At 38.4% G+C, this 20,063-nt stretch overlaps 1 protein-coding gene across 3 annotated transcripts in view; it reads left to right on the top strand.

Annotated features, from left to right (window-relative positions):
* The window catches only part of ACER3 (alkaline ceramidase 3), a 60,315-nt gene that overhangs the window by 7,251 nt on the left and 33,001 nt on the right, over positions 1 to 20,063 (top strand). For 2 of the 3 annotated variants that reach the window (XM_075050218.1, XM_075050217.1), the window contains exon 2: positions 14,492 to 14,602. In XM_075050218.1, coding sequence (XP_074906319.1) covers positions 14,492 to 14,602 — 111 coding nt within the window. Of the gene's footprint in view, positions 1 to 12,712; positions 13,087 to 14,491; positions 14,603 to 20,063 lie in introns of those variants that run through there. The other variant, XM_075050219.1, reaches the window with a different exon arrangement.

Raw genomic sequence — 20,063 nt, 5'->3', positions numbered from 1 at the left:
TATCTGTTTCCCAGCTGTGTCCTGGGGCTTTATTTTATTTTATTTGTTTTTTTTGCATTATTCCTTGGTTCCTTTGGACTTGTTTTCTGAATCCAGTGTCCTTGGAGTGACGCTGGAATGATGTGTGCAGATTGTGTGTCTCTTAAGGGATCTCCAGCTGGCTTTGTGAGCAAGAGGGTATTTTCCCTTGCAGCCTAGTCCAGGCAACATTGTCCTGATGGTCCTCTCTAACCAGAAGAGCTGGAGAAGGGGACAAGAGTGTGGGTTGGTTCAGCTGGACAAGGTTCAGGATGTCAGTTTGAGACTTGACTTCTAGGTTTGAGGACAAGGCAAGGCTCAGTCTTCTTTAGGTAGGAAAGCAGACAAGCAGAATTAGAAAAAAACATGGTGTTGAGGGTGAGCTGAACATCTGCCTCTACCTAACAGCATGAGGTGAGTGAAGCCAGGACAGTGTATGTAACTCATACTAGCTGTCACTCTCCCTCAGTTTCTTCCTTCACATCTGCTGTTCTGTAAGTCATGGATGTATTGCAAAGGACCAGAGTATGTTTTGTATGAATTCCAACTAGTAGGATTTCGAGGTATAAACTTCATGGTCATGAAACATGACTCTTGGAAGCTCTCTGATTTACACAGTGCTTTAATGAGCTCATCATTTGCAGCGGAAACTCAAGATGCTACTACCCTGTAGGGTGGAATTTTAGTAATTGCTAATTCCAGTTGGATAAGGGCTTTCATTTGGACAAGATCCAGCATCTGGGAATCAGATGCAGTGTTAGATCAAAGAAGTCGTCCTGTACATCTATGTAGCATAGTTGAGCATTAAAAATAGTCTGGACACTGATAATCTTGGGACAGAGTATTTCTGCATTAGATCTGTCATTTGTTCATCAGTTTTCTTCATCTTCCCTGGTCAATACCATTTGTTCGTTCAGGCACAGACCTGCTTCCCAACTGGAAAGCATGCTACTGTGATCCCTTCTAATGGGTGTTTCAACCTTACAATGAGGAAACCCAGGGATATCTGAAAAATTACTTAAATGTCTTTGAGAAATAGGATCTGGAGATCTGGCTTTCTCTGAAATCAAATGGGTCAACTACAACAGGGAGCTAAAATGACCCAAAGAATTGATTTTATTGTCACAGAGTAGCATTCGTATTTCTTCTATGGAAAATTGGGTGTGTTTTTCCTCTCAAGTACATAAAAAGGTTTGCTGTATAAGAAAGGATATGTTTGTGTGATTCTCATTATAGGCTTGATTGCTCTTGGAGGAAGTTTCCAGTGCTGTTCTCCTGCCAGAGACTGCCAGGTCTAGTGCTGGCCCCAGACTGCAGCAGGCAAGCTGCGGAGCCTGCTCTGTGGGTTATTACACTCAGGAGGAAAGCTGCAGGGTGTATTTCTACAGATATTCCCTGCATTCCTCCCACAGGATACAGATTTTTTTCAGGTTTTAAATCTTATAGGCTTGAGGAAAAAAAGTACAAAATATATAAACTCAGAGTTGCTCCAGGTGATATTTTACTCATGAGTGAAAACTGATGCCTTTATCTTTTTTTTTTTCCTTCGGGATTTTCTTTTTTTTTTTTTCCCCCCCAGGTCCTTTTCACAGTTGTAGAAATTACCCATATAGGCAGAGAGAACTGTTATCAACATGATGATCAGTGCATGAGTAAACAGCTTGGAAAATTGGAGAAGCAAAACATTTTTCTTTATTTTTTTCAACTTAGTAACAGAAATTTAGAAAGAAGATTGGCAATGCACTTTTGCGCACAGTGTCCTGTACCTGCAGATCTGGATTCTGCAAATGGGTATAGTTTAATGCCACCTCCATAAAGCTTCAGCTAGCGGAAGCACTGTGGAAGTTCATGGCTTTCTTTACAAGTCGCAGAGTGAAAACCAGATGAGCGTTGCCAGTTTGTATTGCTTGTGTCTCTTTCGAGCTGGTGAGTGCGGTCTCTAATAAGAATCAGCTCAATTGAATTGTGTAGATGCCTTGGAAAGCAGCAGAGAAGTGCACCGTGGTAGTGAAATCATAGAGCAGATGTTGTTTTCGCTCACTTAAACAAACTGCTATGGCTTTGTGATCTGTGATATCACAGTTGCTTTTCACTCAGAGGTTTGGGGTTTGGTGGCTGTTAAATCTTTCAAGGCCCAAGTTTTATCTTCCTATGAGGCCCCTCAGAATACAGTCTTCAGCACAATGTCTAACATCAGCACAGTACTTAAATGCTAAAACTCTTGAGTCCATCCCAATTTAATTTTTCTTGTCCTTTTCTTCTTTCTCTGTTCTCTAGGCTGCAGATAAATATTTTAATGCTATTTCCTTTTCTTAAATGCATTCCCTTCCAAGCTCTTCACTTTTTTTCCTCCCTTTAAACTCTTCCATGCTGATTTCCACATGACTTTTGCATTAACTTTTTTTCTTTTTGTCCTTTATGGTACTTTTCCCACATTTGTCTCAAATCTGTCCTCTGAAAGTTTCCTCTGCCAGTCTTTGAGACACCATTTGTGCCGGGAACTTGGTTGATTTTGTGTTCAGTTTCTGGCTGTTTATTATTCGGTAAAATTGACTTCTGCCTAAATGCTTGCCACCCACCCTATGAACTGTTACTTTGTAGGTATTATATTAAGTTATATTTATAACAAAAAGACAGTCTTTAAAGCTTGAACCTTCAATGTGTTGTATATCTCTTCCTGTATTTGGTTTAGATTGTGAGATACTTGAGATTTGGACTTTGATCTTACTGTCTTTGTGGAGAAGCGGCTCCACTTTCCCTCTAGATAAATAGCTTGTGCCAAGGTTTGTGGGCAGATAGGCAATTACCAATTTTTTTCTTTTCATTTTTCAAACAAGAACAAGAAAGTTGTCTTGAAATGACAATTGGACAGTGACTAAAGAATAGAGTTGGAGTTAGGGGTTGTGAATCAGGAGCAATAACCTTCGAGTCTTGGGTTAGTGAATTAATTGGATACTGTTGAAAGTTCTTGCTGGAGGTTGTCATATTAACTGGAAGAGCTTATGACGACTTTAGAGAAAAGAAGTGCCTACGTAAAAGAGATAAAGTTGGGTATTTAGGAGTGAAGAAGAAGAGTCCGAGTAGTTTCTGAGATCAGGTGCCCTTCTTTTATCACATGTTCCAGGTAGCCTTAGGATTTTTCATTTAAGGCAGTCCTGCAAAAAAAGATAGTTAGTTACAGATGGGATTTTTCTATTAGTACTGCTGATAAGAGGGGGAATGTCACCAATCAGTGTTTGAATGGTTGCTGTGTATCTGAATCAGAACAGTGGTTGCTGACTAGTTTCATTATCCCCATGTGCTCTGTTTTACATTTGTCACATAGCAACTCACCTTTTATTTCCTACCATCCAGCTAGGACAAAATGCAAAGGAATGGCATGAGTCATTAGTAGGAGAGACTTAATCGCTCTGGACACCCAGGGGAAGTCCACACTGATAGTAAGAAAGGGAGAGAAGCAAGAAGATTTGGATTTCAAAGAAAGGCCACTCAAACTAAAGCTACAAATATCTGGGAAAGAGCACTGACACGCATTATTCTCTGCCATGTACCATGCAGTGAGCATATTGGGCTCCCCTAATGCTCATCTCTTGTATGTCACTGCACAGTGGCTGGAAGAGACCTACCAGAGCCTCTGAGATGATACCCACAGCTTACTGTGCCTCAAGTTGGTATCTCTATTTATAGTCATGAGGACTGGCAGATACTGGGCTGGATGTATTCTGGTAGCTCAAAACTGTCAGCTGCCAAAAGCTGTGCTTTCTGCTCTGGACAGGCCCTTAGGCTTAGAGGAGTTGGTGCAGAGACTGAACATGAAGCCGAGATGGTGACACCAGCATAGCAGAAGAAAGGTTGGAAGGAGTTAAGTATGATGAAAATTAAATGGATGATCACTGTAACATTGTATTGGTCACTGCTTAGTTTTAGCAGTGGCTGCAGTGTAAGCTTCCCTGTCTCAGTTGTTTCCTTCCAGTCTGACATCATCAACCTGTCTTAAAATAACATTTAAAATACGTTTCATTTTGTTTTCCAGTAAAGGCTATAAGAGAAGCAAATCTGTCCTTCAGCAACAAGCTTATTGCATGTAATATTCTAACTTTACATCATCTCAGCCTAATCTCTTTAGACTTTGATTGCATTTTCCAGCTGTAAGCATTTGCTTTTAGTGAGCTTTCTAGATTGATATTTCAAATGATCTGCCTATGTCAACTGTTTTTACTTTAAATTTACTTGCAATATGCTTCCAGGTGTACTTCAAAGTAATTGCTCTGCTTGCTATCATCTTAGGTGCATGTTTATCAGGGAAATGATGCTTTCTTTTCCATGAGGCTTCACATACTCTAGGAAAGCAACATTAAAATACGACAGGATGGCATATCAGCTAATTGTAATGCAAGTTTATTCCTTGTAGTCCCATTAGTTGTGGATATCTTGGATTGGGAATAAAATGTCCTGTAAAGGAGCTGTGGACTATCTTATTTGTCCAGGCTGCTTCCTGCAATCTCAAAAAATGGCCAAGGATAGATTCTAGCACTTTGTTACATCCTTAAATACTGTTACTTTTCATGTAATGGTCCCTTTAAAACCCCAAACCCGTTTATTAATGCTTCAGAATGCCCTGCACTTGTAAGAGTCACAGGTGTGATAGACATAGTTAGAGCCACGGTAAGATAATTAGCAAAATTGGTTTCAAAAGTGAGGAATGTGGCTTTTTGAGTTAGCTCTTGTAGCTATCTTTATTCTGGCATGTCACCTCAGAATATTCTTCTTGCAATTGCTCTCATAATTATCTGTTGAACTTCACAGTTGGTCCTTCACATTTTGTAATCTGCCCTATTAACCCTATTCTGAGGATCAGCATTTTGTGCAGACCTTGGATTTCACTCATGAAAGGCTTCAAGACAGATCCCTCTGAAAAAAAAAATCAGTCATCCTTCCTCAAAAAAAACCCCATCAATGCAAGTTCTGGGTCTTTAGGTACTTTCTTCTTCATTTGTGATAGCCTTTAAGAATTCCAGTAGGAGGAGGAGGAGGACTCCATTACAATAAACATAAGAATTGGTGACAAAAACGTTGTTTCTTGGAAGTACGCAGTTCTTACTCTGATGTACATTGAAGCTTTATTTACAAGAGGTATTGTGGTGAACTCATTCATTTTTATTGTGGCAGGTAAGGATGGTCTAGTGGCTAGAGGAACACTTTGGTGTTTAAAAGTCCTGGCTTCAGTTTTATGCAGGTTTCTTTGTGACTCAGGTACCCTCTTCTAGCCTGTCCTCTTTTTGTAAGGATATTGAGGATAAGTGCACAGAAGATTGGGGTTGCTCAGACACTTCTGTAACAGAGACTAAATAGGTAACCAATATGTTTTAGATTTGAGGGGGAAGAGCAACAACCTCTTAGCCCAGCAATGAATGTTTCACTATCTAAGTTTAAATCTGCATTATGAATGCAAATGTTGGGTTTCTGGGATTGCAAGTGTATTGGTTTTGTGTGAAGAAACATGTGGAGCTTTAAAATCTGGATTTATATAGTATTAGCTTTCACTCATTTTGAGTATAATACACATAAGAAGCAAGGTCAGCGTTAGTACAGTCTCCTGTTAGGTTCTAATTTTCTGGTGTCTTCACTACACAGTAGCAAAGCACTTTGCAGAGAGGTGAGGGTAGAGAAAAGGATAGCTTAATTGTAACCTAGGGCAATTCAGAAGCAGTTCAATAATAAGTGCTTTTGTAAGACATGCATACCAAAGAGAGGCTTGAGCATTAGAAAATACACCCACACTTTACAGGTTTGAACTAAGCTTTCTTGTGTGTGCTTTGTTAGTCAGGAATGTCAAGAGCTTTTTCTTCTAATTACCTTTTGATTGTTTTGAAGAACACAAATGCAGCACGAAATACTGTAATCAGAGTAAAACCATCTACAAAAATATTAGCTGAACTAGTATGATTAATGCCAAGGGAATGAATTCTGCAGCTGGAATATAAAGTGTGTAAGGCCATAAATCAGAACCTATCGCTTGACACAGCATGTTGGAACTGCTCATAAATGAGCACTGGGAATAAAAATCAAATTGTGTTGTTAGTAATTAATCTTTTTTTCCTCCTAAAATTACCTCATTACCCCTCCCCATCCAGCAAATCGCTGAAATGGTTCACCTGTGCAATTTTTGTTCAGAAAGGTATCAGTGTACATTTACATATCATGGAGAAATGGAGACCCAGCAAGGGAGAAGCAGTGTAGAAGATCTAGAAGCAGTGCCCTGCATGCTGACTTTAAACACTAAAACCTCCCAGTTGGCCACCAGCGCTGCAGCAGTGCTGCCTTCACTGTTTTTGGCCTTGTCCCAGCACTTTGACTTACTGGAAGCAGCGCTCTGTTGTGGCTGGGGCTGAGACATGTCCGACTGGAACGCAGTGTGCTCACACTAGTGGTATGCATCTGTGCTGGTGCTAGCATTGAGGAGGAGGCTGTGTTCTTGCCTTGTTTGCTTCCTTTTTTTGCCCGTGGTGTGTTGTTTTCATCATGTATCTTGCAGCATGTTGTCCACTCTTGTTTGAAACTGTTCCAGGATTCATGGCTTCTTTTGGGATATGTTGCTGCTGCCAAATAAACTTGATTTCTAGATGTTCTGCCTAAACTTCCTTTTCCTTGTTTCAATTTGTTAGTGCTGGTCAGAATGCTCTTCTTTAGTAATACAAATAATATTTTTTTTTTTTTCAGTCCTTCCCCTATGTAAATCTGTTGGATTCCACATTGCTTTCTTGTAGCTGCTGCCTGGCCAAGATTTAGGTAACTGGTGCTTTTTGTTGTTGGTTGGTTGGGTTTTTTAGAACTTACTTTTCCTTTGTAGTACTCCTGGTTGCTGTATCTGACCCCTCCCTCTCATTTGTCCCTTACAGTTTTTCTCATAATAGTATGTCAACATCTATACAGAGCTAGATTAATGCAGCATTCCTTTGTAATGTACTCACTTTGTCACATTTTTCTATGGTGTTTTATCTACCTTTTAACTTTATGATTCCTATGATCTATATGAACTTGCTCTTTAGATTTCTGTTTTTATTTTAAATACCTAGGGAGATCTAATAGTCCGTTTAATAACCCATTAGTTTGAAGTGTTATTTATCTGTACACATTTTTATAGTTCTTCAGGAAGCTTTCATACATAGCTTATACAGTTCAGTAATTGCTTCACTATTTGTTTCCTTCAGTGTTTTTCCCGTTTTGTTATTAGAAATGTGGTGGCTAATACAAGTTGCAGCTGAATTGCTGAAGTTGCAACTTCAGTTAATGTCCAGGTAAACAAAATCAAGGCTTGCTTAGTATTTGGAAAGGAGAATTACAGGAGGTAAGAAATGGATCTTGTCACTTAAAAATAAACACTCTAAAAGCCCCCCGCCCCCATTTTTTATTTTAAGTCAGCATTGGTCCTGTGCTCCAGCCTGGAGTAACGCTGTGTTGCGTTTTACTGAGTAACGGGAAGTTTATATTGATCCTTCATGCGCATTAGCAAGTAGGGAGTTGAGTAATTACACATTGGCAAAATTCCCATTGGGATGACTCAGTTTTCTCCCCTTGAGGTCCTTCTGAAAAATCAAATGGAGACAGGAGTTTTCATTTCCTGACACTCTGAAGTGCAGTTATTGTAGACTTTGAAGTGGAAGATATTAAAAATGGCTGGTGGAAGTGAAAATCTAATTGCTATACTGCCCTCCTGGTGATAAGCTGTAAGCGAAAACAGCTCAAGATTGAAGTTAGTGGCCAAAACAGCAGATTCTGTGTAGTTGTGTCTTCTGAACAATCATAAAGTGCCTGTATTTTGAAATGTCAGTGATAGAAACCTCCTCTGGGCTCTGGCTTACTTATTATTGACTGATAATATATAGCATATACTGTATTGAAACTTGTTGGATTTTATTCAAATTAATTCTTCTGTTGACACTTACAGTGCTGTGATAGGTGAGCGGTGAAGTTCTTCTATCTTAGCAAGGACACCCATATTAGATTTGAATGAGTTTCTTATTCTTATAAGGAAATACTCTAGATTCCTTCTCAGTCTTTAAGCTGTTAGGCTACCTACTCCTCCAGTTCAAATCTAATTTCCAAGCACCTTTCTGTCTTTCATTGTTTCACCTTATCTGGTGCTGCTGGGCCACAGGACTACCCTTTTTAGGCCTTTCTTTTGCTGTTATTCTCTGTGTGTGTTCCTCTTTGGTTTCATATCCCTAGAGATCCTGCCAAGAGAAGAATCTTTCTTTAAAAGAGACGGTACCTAATGGTAGATGGTTATGCTCTCAAATGTGCCTGAATTTGCAATTTCTTCAAATTTGGTAAACCCTCTAATAATGAGCTGTCGTTCGCACCAGAGCTGCTTGAATTGATTGCAGAAACAAAAGTCAAGAGATAGAATTCCTTATATCTGAAAGCAGATAGAAGGATGATTCAATTCTGCATGATGCCATCTGACAAGCTTTGTTTTTATAATTATTTTTATTTTGTTCATGCAGTGATGGAAAAAGAAAAAGCTACGTGATCCAGGAAGTGCACTAAAATTGACTGTGCAGAGCACCATGATATCCAGACAATGAAATGGATGTTTTCAGCCTTAAAATCTTCTTTACTTGCTTGCTTGTTTGTTTTACTTAAATGGATGCTTTGACTTTATTGCAACTTGGGCATCTATTTTAGAAAATAGCAGCCACTGTCCTTCTCCTGTTTCACAGTGAGGTGCAGTTGTCCTTAAGGGGAGGCTGAAAGCCTGTAATGAATGTTGTGTTTGTTAGTCCTGATTTTAAATGAGCTTTTTATGTATAGTCAACTTTTTTAGCTGCAAAAATTTTCTTTGCTCTCTGAGGGTAACATCTGTTTCTATTGGTTTTGAGACTTGTTGAAACCATAGTAGAGTGAAAAGTCTTCATTTGTTTGACAGAGAAAGAGCATTTTAACATTTGAAAAGATTCTTGCAATTGGTAAATCTTGCAGTCATTCTGTGTACAAACATAGGAAAAAGGATCTCTTAACACTGTGTGAATCACATTGATCACCTTGTCAAAAGCTGAAGATGACAATTTTTGCTTCTTTTTTATAATAGCGCTTTTCCTCCCTCACTGAAAACAGCACCTATATTCTAAATCCTAGTGTTGTGTTCTGATGCTTTTACATCCTGTGTATTATTTCTTCATGACCGTGTTCTGTTACAACTTATTTACAACTTTACTTGTTTTATCCTTTTGACTCCTCATACAAATTTATTGTAGAAATTACTTTCTAATGTAGAATTAACTACATATTTGGGGAAATGGAAACTTTATAAAAGTAAGGTCCTTCAAATTTGTGTACTCTAACTGTACCAAGCTGTCTGTATAACAGTAAGCAGTATATTATGCCCATGTTTGCCTGTAAATACTATTTCCTCTTTAAGCTTATATTTTTTTTGTCTTTGACGTGGTCAGTCTTTGTACAGATCTTTGTGTATTTATGATAATATGGATATTTTTTAGGACCTGAAGATGACTCTGAATGTACATGCATCGTAAAAAAAGACTTATCAGGGTTTGCAGTTGTATTTGCAGAACAGGGTGCAGATGTGGTTTAACACTCATACAGCTGTCCTTCCTGTAGACAGAGGCCTGTTGAAATGATGTTTTGCATAAATTTGATTTTGTTCTGGTACCATATGGCATTCTTTCAATGAATAAAACAGTATTTTGAAACAATGGTTTGCATTAAAACAGTCTTGAAAGACTTTTATGAAAATTTGTAAGGTCAGTCACACAGTCTGCATTTATTATGTTTAGACATTAATTTAGCACTTTACCTTAGTACCATGTATAGTCTTTGTGGACATGGTCTGTTTTACTCCTGTGATAGGCCACCACATAATGTAATCTGGCTTTTGAGCTTACTGAGCTTCACCCTGAAAGCAGGTAGGTTCATCATGTTGCCCATTTCTGTTGGAAGCAGTTGTTAATACCTCCTCTTCAGTGGGAGGGTTTCCTCTTAATTCTAGCCTTCATTGATTTAGGTTTAGTTTATATCTATTTATTCTTTTGTCAGTATTACCCTTTAGTTCAAATAGCATCCTTTCCTTGGCATTTACCCATGGTGTATTTACAGAGCACAGTTTTATTCCATCCAGCCCTTGTTTTGTTAAGCTTGGTGAGCTAAGCAATTGTAAACTCCCATTTATCACTTCCATCTGAGTGATGCTTCTCTGCGCCTGATGTGCTTTCGCTTTTCTTTTATCGATAACTGGAGAACAGCGTATTCTACTATTGGCTGGCATGAAGACATTACTGTTTTCCCTGCCTCTACTGGAAATAAACATAGGGGGTATGGTGCTTACAGTGATGGCTTATAGTCAGTCACCATGCAATCTTTATTCACTTTTCTGCCTCTTCAAATAGATTAATCCTACATTTGGAGTAAGGATTCATACTCGCATTGGAAGGTGTGTTCTTGGCCATCTTATTTAATCCTGTTCCTGTCGTTTCAGTCTACGAGTTGATTCATTTCTTCCTCTGATAATCTTGTCCTCCTTTCTGTTGACAGACGTGCTGAAGATAAAATGCTGAGAAGCAGTCTTTGGTCACTAAAGAAAAATTAGATCACTCCCTGGACCAGCATTCAAGGAATCCAATACTGAAATACTGGATTCAGTACTGAAATACTGCAAGAATGCTGTACAGAGTTAAGCCCAGGTCCATCTACGTGCATCCATCTAATTTCTGATATCTATATTTCTTAGAGTCATAACCAATAATCTCTTTTTAAATTATTTTTTCCATACCTTCTGCCTCTTGCCTTAGTTGCAAATTCTCCAATCTCTGTTTTTTCCAAGGAGGTCTGTTGCATGATATTTTTCCTTTTTTTAAAAAAAGAATATCTGGTGAAAAAGAAAAAGATTAGGTTTCTTGACAGTTCAACTTTTTTCCCATTTTCAACTTCCATATCTATTTGCCTCAAAACTCGTTTCACTTCCTTGTTTGTTAATTAACTTGAGAGTTACGGGTCTGTAGTTGTGTCACCTTTTTTCGTCTTTCTTGGTATTGTTTGCTAATCTCTGTGCATATCCCACTGCCGTTTTTTGATGGAATTAATCAAAATCCCTTTTAATGGATTTATAAGCTATTCTGTGTGAGGATAATCCTGTAAAGACTAGCTAGACTTTTATGAAATACGGACTCCTAGGGACCTTGGGTTTGAAAGAGGCCTTGTAGTTTTTGTTCTTGAAAGAAGTAATTTTGCTAGCAGCACGCCAGAGGACTTCATTGTTCCCCCGCCCCCATTTCCCTTTTTAAAAAATTTGCACAGCTTTCAATAAGTATGTTTTGCACATAGGCTTGCCTAATCCGTGCTATAAATGTTCTGAATAATGTAGGGCCAAAAGGTGCAGAGAAGGAGCGGCAGGAATTTACAGCTAGATTAGGTCTATGGTATTTCCTCTCTCAGCAAGATGGTCCTAGATTAAACGGTCATAAATTTTCAAAAATTTAACATAATTATAGCTTTACAGGAAGTGTCGAAACCTTTACTTTCCTGCAGAAGAATCTCTTTTCTGCATTCTTACATCCATCTGAAGTTTGATATCCTACTGCAAATCTCTTCTGAAGTCATGTGCCTTCCCAGTTATGGATAAACATCATGGTATTTCTTTTGTTCGGCATTTTCATATTTGAATTTTTGCCAGGTTTTTGACACTTTCATAATAAATTGACCTTGAACAGTGATATTTATATAATGTCTAATAACTTCTTTTGAAAATGGGCATAGTTGAGAACCGCTTTGGAAAGCAGAAGATTCACTATCCAGATTACATAGCCTATACTCTTCTTTTCAAGGCTGGATGACGTCTTCGCATGATTTGTGGGAGGACATGGTAATGGTCAGTGTACCACACAATACTGAGTTTTAGTGGATTTCTTCCAAACCTGGTCTCCACTGAAAATGAATCACTGCCCATTGAAACACTGTGGGAATGTGGTAAAAGGTTAATGATTCCCCAAAGAATTTAAGCATGAAAAAGGCCTTTTATATTGGTATAAACTTGTATGTCTTTGCAGAGCTGTTTTGATTTCAGCTGGGCTTCTTTTACATGGAGCAACTTACTACAGAGCTGACTAGAAGAGTAAGATCTCTGGCACATCTCTGTTTTGCTTGTTATAACTTGGTGAAATTCATGGTTGTGCAGGAGATGATGTTAAATCAATAAGGAAGTGATTTAAAAAAGGTCTCATAAAAATGAGATGCGATTCTTACCTGGTCAAGAAGGCTGTCTCAAACTGAGATTTGAATCTACTTCATGAGAATTTAGAAGAGCTAACTTGTTAAAGTTAACTAGGTATACTTCTGCTTCACATGTTCAGAACTAACCATTTTTCCATTTGGGTTTGAATTTTCTGTAAACGTGTACAGTATGGATTTTTGTTCTAGAGGTGCTGTAATACTTCATATGATCATAGTTTGGTAGTTTTCACTTTTCTTTGGGATGGATGTTGGGAAGTAAGACTCTTGAAAACTCAGTGCTTGAATTAGGGGGGTGATTTAGACATGGCCTGCTCACTCTTGTTCTTTGTTTTAGAAAGTGAAACTCTTCTGAGATTTTCTGCTGAATAAAAAAGCTGGAAGTAGGGGGTTTGGGGCCTTTCCATAGCCTCATACATTGTACATTTCATTGAGATGTTTGGCAGTTAGTGTTTCAATTTTATATATATTTAACTGATGTTGTGTGAAAGTGCATTTTAATTTATGTAAGCAACATTCTGCTTTTTTTAATACATTTGCTCTTTTTCCCAAATTGCATGTCACTTTATTCCCTTTACTTAACCTTTATTCTCAAAATTATGGTTTGTGGTTAGGCTAAAAAGCTGAATCTGCATCCCTTCTGCTGAGAAATGTACCATTTCCTTATGCTTCACTTTAACTTCTCAATATTTCATTGTACTTTTGCATAGGCCAGGACAGTTTCAAAAACCCCATCTAAATCAGACTGGAACAATAGTCTTAAAGAAAATGAAAAGAAAGGTTCCTTGATCTTCCCCAGTGCTGGAGGAGTCTTCATGCCGCCTGGTATGAGAGCTAGGCTCCTGGCTTGTTCTTGCTTTCTCCTATCTCTGCAACACATGTTATTTCTTTGCGTTGCATCCCAGCTTCAGCAGCAGGGATGGAGAGCAGCAGTGTCCTGCTGAAGTTCAGGCTCTTGATAAGCTTTGACAGTTGCCTATCATGCTGATCAGTAGTGGCTTCTGACTTTTTGCTTTTCCTTATCGTACCCTCTTACAGTCTTTGGTCTTGCATTGTGATCTGTGATACAGCATCTCATCCAGCTGTTTCTTTGTTTGCGCAGTGACTAGCACACTAATAGTAAAGATTGAACTGCTTTCATTTGGGAATGAGTCACTTGGTGACCTTAAAGTATCCGAAGGGAGTGTGGAAGAGAGAGTTCCAAGAATAGGTTTAAGAAAAGAAAAAACCAAACGGCTCTTTTAAAATACCAGGCTTGAACTGTTTGGGGCTTATTATCTCCTTGAGGAATCAGGTTTTAATTCATGAGCTGTGAACCCTATTTTTCTGCCTCCTGCCAAGAAGGTAAGCACCGTTGTGCTGATTTTGGCTGGGACAGAGTTAATTTTCTTCATAGTAGCTGGTATGGGGCTATGTTTTGGATTTGTGCTGAAAACAGTGTTGATAACCCAGGGATGTTTTCGTTCCTGCTGAGCAGGGCTTACCCAGAGCCAAGGGCTTTTCTGCTTCTCCCCCCATCCCACCAGCGAGGAGGCTGGGGGGGGCACAAGGAGTTGGGGGGGACACAGCCGGGACAGCTGACCCCAACTGACCCAAGGGATATCCCAGACCGTAGGACGTCATGGTCGGCAGATAAAGCTGGGGAAGAAGAAGGAAGGGGGGACGTTGGGAGTGATGGCATTTGTCTTCCCAAGTCCCTGTTAGGCGTGATGGAGCCCTGCTGTCCTGGGGATGGCTGAACACCTGCCTGCCAGTGGGAAGCAGTGAATGAATTCCCTGGTTTTGCTTTACTTGTGTGCATGGCTTTTTCTTTACCTATTAAACTATCTTTATCTCAGCCCATGAGTTTTCTCACTTTTGCCCTTCGATTCTCTCCCCCTCCCCACTGGGGAGGAGTGAGCGAGCTGCAGCGTGGGGCTTAGCTGCCAGCTGGGGTTAAACCACAACAACCATCTAAGTCAAACTTTTTATTTAAATTAGTATTTTATTACTATCCATACATGTGAAAAAAGACAAAAGAGTTAAAATGTTCTTAGCCTTCACGTAGTTAACTGTGTTGTACCAAAATTTAACTTTGTATTATGTGTGAAAGCAAAAGACAACTTCTGAAAAGGTGTAGTTTTCTGGGTGAAAACTGTTGAACCTGTCTTTAATGAGTGAATGCAGCTTCATTTATTTAAAGTGCATAGTACCCACTTCTAAATCTCTGCTTTTGGTTTCTGTCCTACAGGGAACACAGTGAGTAACCTGATTTTCATTCTACCTCCAATCTATGGTGCGATTCAGACCTATAAAGATGGCCTTGAAAAACGGTATTTAGCTGCATATTTGTGTCTTACAGGTATGTGTAAAACTTAATTTGCTCTTTCATTATAAAGGGAGCTTAGATGTGCAATGAACATTATCCAAATGTTAATAAACCAAGTAGTTGAATCCAAATACTATGTGTATGAAATGTAAACCTCAATTTGTTACACTTGTTAGTATTTACAGAAAATTGGTATTTGTTGGTAGCACATGAAGTTAGAATTCTTTAAATAACTTTATGAGATTTTAAAGTGATCCTTTTCTGGGTTTAAGTCCTGCTCAGTGTATCTTAGCTTACCACGTCCTTTTATGATGATTTACAGAAGATGTCTTGTGTGTCCTACTTCCAAACAGTTTCACACTATTTAATATTTTTGTGACATTTGTATGGCGTAGTAATACAAGAAATGGCCAAGATCTTGAAGGAACTGGAAAAGCATTCTTTCATGAGTTTTAATTTGTTTTCAGTTCCTCTTTGGCATATATCACCCAATGACCTAACTGCCATCATATCTGGGGAGTTTTGCAGGGACAGAAGAACAATGTGACATTTGTCCATAGGTGAACTTAAGGGCGGTCTGTTTTTTCTAAAATAGCAAAATCCGGAAAAGAACCAACTTCCTTTAAAACACTAATTATGCAACTAAAAGTCATGTTCCTTATGAGAAAAGATGATGTTTGAAGATGGTTCAGATTTGGCAGTTTGGTCTCAAAGTAGATTTCACAGAATTTCTGTGTTTCACGGGATTTCTATGTTTGCTATAGCTCCTGTCTCTGTGGAGGCTATCTTTCCCAGTCTTCTCAGTGGTAAGAGATCGGTTTATTGTAAATCTTACTTTTAAGATTGGCATACTTCTGTATTTACAAACATTGTCAAAAACCACATATCCATATGCTAAATGTATTCTTGATGCCAATTAAGCTGTAACATATACTGGGTACAACTTCGTGATTTTTCAGTTACATCAGCTTTGCTGATACATGTGAAAGATAAGCAGCACCAATGTACAGCATTGAATGTTGTCTGAACACTTTCCAAATAGCCATTTGTAGGCATTTTATGGTTTTGAGTAATTACTCATTTTTGTCTCAGTATAAAATAGTTTGGCAGAAGGAATTCTTAAAGGTCAGATTTCCTTTTAAAAAGAGAGAGAAAGAAACAGTGTGGAAGCATTTGCTGAAGCTGACTCTTCACATGTTCCTGAATCAAAGTATCCTATTCAGCCATTCTTTCTAACAAAAAAAACCCACACCCACCCCACCCCCCAAAAAAACCCAACAAACCCCAAACAAAAAAAACCCCTCTGTTTTTGAGACTCAGTTTTCACTGTAACTTGTGGCTACCTCTGTCAGTGACACTTCACTGTGTGCCACTATCTGACCAGAGTGTCAGGCTGTCACAGCAAGACTGCCCTGAGTGGGCATTTCTCATATACTGTTTAATGTTTAAAATGTTTAAACAAAAAAAAAGAAAAAAAAAGTCTGTCTTTGATCACAATAAATACCATGGACTTCAGTTTTATACTGTTCTGGGTGTTCACAAAGGGGAGGTCAGGCTGCGTATTTGACAGCAGTGCTGGAGGGCAGTCCTGAGTTGCAGCTGGGCTCCGCTCATCTGTGACTGGGATGCCTTTGACTCCTGTCTGAAGTGATAAATGGTTGCATGGCTTGATTTTTATCTTGTATGGTGGAACCTAACATTAAGGGTCACTCCCAAAAATGTTTCTCTTCTGTTTTGTCTCTGCTTCAGTATTGGTATCGCTGAATTGAAAGACGTAAAGGGATATAGAAGGCTTTATAGTTTCTCAGTGAAAAACAGGAACAGGATAGTTCGGAATCACAAACCTCTTAATATTTGTTCTACTACAGAATAAAAGCAGCAAATGAGAAGATAAACAGAATTTTAAATATAGTTGAAATGTGCCAGGAACATTGGCATTTTTTCTGTGGATGTGTCTGAATGAGAAGCATACTGAAGTGGATGTAGAGTAAGCGTATAGAAATTTTTTTGTAAGGAAGTACCAGAGAGAATTCTTTCCCTTTACAGTAATTTTATTTATTAACAGATTTCACTCTACTTACTTAATTTGTAACAGACAAGTGTAGACTTAATTTGTAAAGGGATAGTGAATTTAACACAAACTTCTGATTTCACTTCAGGCACCATGCTTCATTAAAGACCATACAGCAAAGCTTCTAACTAGCTAGTAGTGTCTAAGCATTGTTTTGTTAAAGTAGAAATTCTTTAACAATTCTGCTCTGAAGGTGAGGGTGGAAGGGAGGGCACTTTAGTTAGGTTTTAACAACTTTGAATCATTACTGAGATTTTACGAGATGTTAAAAGACAGCTGTCAAAGCAGACATGAAAATTAAATCTGTTAGCATTTCAGAACATAAAGTGTTGTTTCTAGACATTATTTTGATCCAAATCAGCTGTGTCTTTTGGATACTTCCAGATATTTAGCTGATTGTCAGTTTCTTTGTGTTTTACCACACTGTGTTCAGTGCTTCATTTTATACCCCACAATTTCTGTTGTTGACATTTATTTCCTCTTTGAACCAAATGCATTTTGAATTAGGGAAGCACTGTTCATTTCACATATATGCTAAGATCCAAAGTTGGCAGGACAAGAAGGGGGATTTCTAAATAACTGTTCAAATGAATTTCTTGTTCGCACTGGTGCCGAGACTGATTTGCACTTTTCAGCACATACTTTGAGATATAGCATGCTGTTCTCAGCCCTTATTTCTGCTGCTTTTCAGCTCCAAGGGGATGTTGTCAATGAACTCAGTAAGAACTGGATATGATTTTTAACCTTCAGAGAACTATTTCATCAACCTATAAATTATGAAGAATAATCTTAAGCAATTGCTTTAGCATGTTGCATCTCATGAAGTAGGTGGAACAAATCATCAGACTGTCACTGCCTTGAAGAACAAGCAGTTGTTTTTGGATGGTTCCTTATGATGCTGTGGTATTGTATAAGGTTCTACCATATGTCATTTCCTCATGCGTCCTGGGAAACTATGATTCCCAAATGGTTCATATTCTAGAATGGTCTTGATTTAAAAAAAATAAAAAATGTATATGTGTGTGTGTATATATATAAATAAACAAAAAGAGACTGTAACTATTTTGGACTGAGAGGACAAGAAAAAAAAGTAAATGCAGTTATATACTTTATTAGATGCTTTACTTGAAATTTGGAAGGATTGTTCTGTTGTGTATTTCTTTGGCCTGTTTAATAGGACTCAATCATTCAAGCTGTGCCAAAGTGGAGGGAGAAAAAGGATGCAAGAAGTTTTCTACCTTAGACATGGCCACAGGAACTCGTAAACACCTTACTGAAATTCGTTTCCAGTGAAACTCTGTTATCTGTGAAAATAGTTGTTAGAAGCCCTTCAGTCAAAGTTAATTCTCTTATTCTTATCTAACAGCCGTACAGAAGGTGCTTAGGCCATGTCGACGTTAGTAAATCAAATGTGCTTGGGAACATTCCTGAGTGCTGAAGCCAAGTAGTGTGGAACAGCCCATGTCTGTTCGTCTTAACCTCCGAAACAAGGTGACCGCATACAAATTCCCTGCTGGGCACGGGCCCGGGACTCTTCTGGCTGCTAGGCTCTGCCTGGGAGCTACTCGGGGAAAGTGCTAGTTGGAACAGGCCAGATTCACGCCACAGACTGTTCTAACAATTCACTGTTGCAGATGGTTGCATTATAGTGTCTGGGAACAGTCCCATGCTTGAGTTTACTTGTAGAGCTGTACCCTTGGAGTAACCAAGGTCTCTCCTGTCTCTTAAACTGTGGAGGGAAACCATTACAAAACAAAGTAATTCAATAAAAACTGTTCATTTAATTCTACTTTTTCATCTCATTTCATTCTTTGACTGTTTACGATGCAGTATGTTGTTGTCTATTTTTGGTTTAGTTCTGTCATCGTAAAAAAACATAGGTGGAATTTGGCTCCAGATTCAAACACCTAAACATGTGTGTCTACCTGTGCAGAGTGGTCTGTCTCCCATTGCATTCAGTAAAGCCTAGAGAATCATTTGGCTCATCTTAAAATATCCCCTTATATTTGGCCAGCTGAATTACTCTTTATAATGCCATTCTTTTTAGTGGAAGCTTTGGCACCTAGTTCATGTGTAGATACCTAAAGAATGGTGTTTGCATTTGAAGCATCCTTCCTTTAGAAAGTTTTCATACAGTGCTTGTACAGTTTAAATTCAAACTACATCTATGAAATCATAATACACTGCTTTTTCTATAAAGGCTTTAGTCTTTTGATAAGAATTTTGAATGCTGATAGATAGTCTTATATTGAAATAAATTACCACTGATTATGTGATTTTTTTTTCCTAAAACTATTGAAAAATTCATAGGGGGTATTTGTATCCCTCTAGCATTCAAATCCTGAGAGTATATGTGGTTCATATATGGAGCTGGATCTCGTGTATAATTGGATATTTCTAGCATGAATATTGCCTTGAAGTCTTTGACAGTGTTGAAGCACAGTGAAATAACTGTGTATGAAGTAAAGTCTGCAGATGCATTGCTTTTACATCATCACTAACACAACTGTTTTATCAACTGGCAGTAACTACACATTGTGTTTGCTGCAGGACAAAAAAGACCATGTTAGTCTATATATAGCAGCTAACCTGACTTTGGATTTCCAGTCTTTTTAAGTGCTGTTCCAATCTCATAATATTGTGACTTAATGTGTATTTTGTGCTTAATATGTAATTTATGTATATCCCCTGTAACTTGAGAGGTTTGTTGATGTAAAAATGCTGAGTGATTTGTAGTATCTATGAAAAGTGAGTTACAGTAGTTAGAGAGGAAATGGTATTGCTTCAGGTGGTGTTAAAACTTCCCAACTGATATGCAGCTTTTAGTGAGTTAAGCTCCTTTGCAAAAGTAAACACCTAAAATTGTAACTGTAACCCTTGCTTACAAGATAAGAAGCAAATCTATTGCTCAGTTTGTCAATGGCTATATGGGAAAGTTGCTTCTATTGAAAATTGGTGTAATCGCAGTGATTATGTTCACTCATATTTGGAAAAGTACAAAGCTGGTAGAACATCCCATTGCAGTGATAGTTTTTGTGAAGTCAATATTCCTTAGAAATGTCTTGATCCTGAAGTTACGTGATAAGAAGTATATCTAAAGGTAGCTGCATTCCTGTAGAACTGCAGGTAGAAGCTACATGCGAAGATACTTGAGCTTGAATACTAAACGGCTATTTACTGGAGACAAATAACGTGTCAAGCCCCTTGTAAGTTTACAAGTTAGACTTTCAAGTGTGACAAAAAGGTAGTGTGCTCTGGGCATAGCAGAGGAAATAAAGATTTCCTTGCAGTCCTTGGCATGTGATAGGTGTTTCCTCTTTTTACTTTGCAATGTTTTCAGCACCGAACACTAACCCTGCATTAAGCCACAAGACAGCACCTCCAACTAGCACAGCTCTTGGCCCAGTGAGTGCAGTATTAGGT

Source organism: Buteo buteo, chromosome 18 (assembly GCF_964188355.1).
Source record: "Buteo buteo chromosome 18, bButBut1.hap1.1, whole genome shotgun sequence".
Taxonomy (NCBI): domain Eukaryota; kingdom Metazoa; phylum Chordata; class Aves; order Accipitriformes; family Accipitridae; genus Buteo; species Buteo buteo.
This window is presented reverse-complemented; position numbering and strand designations above follow the sequence as displayed.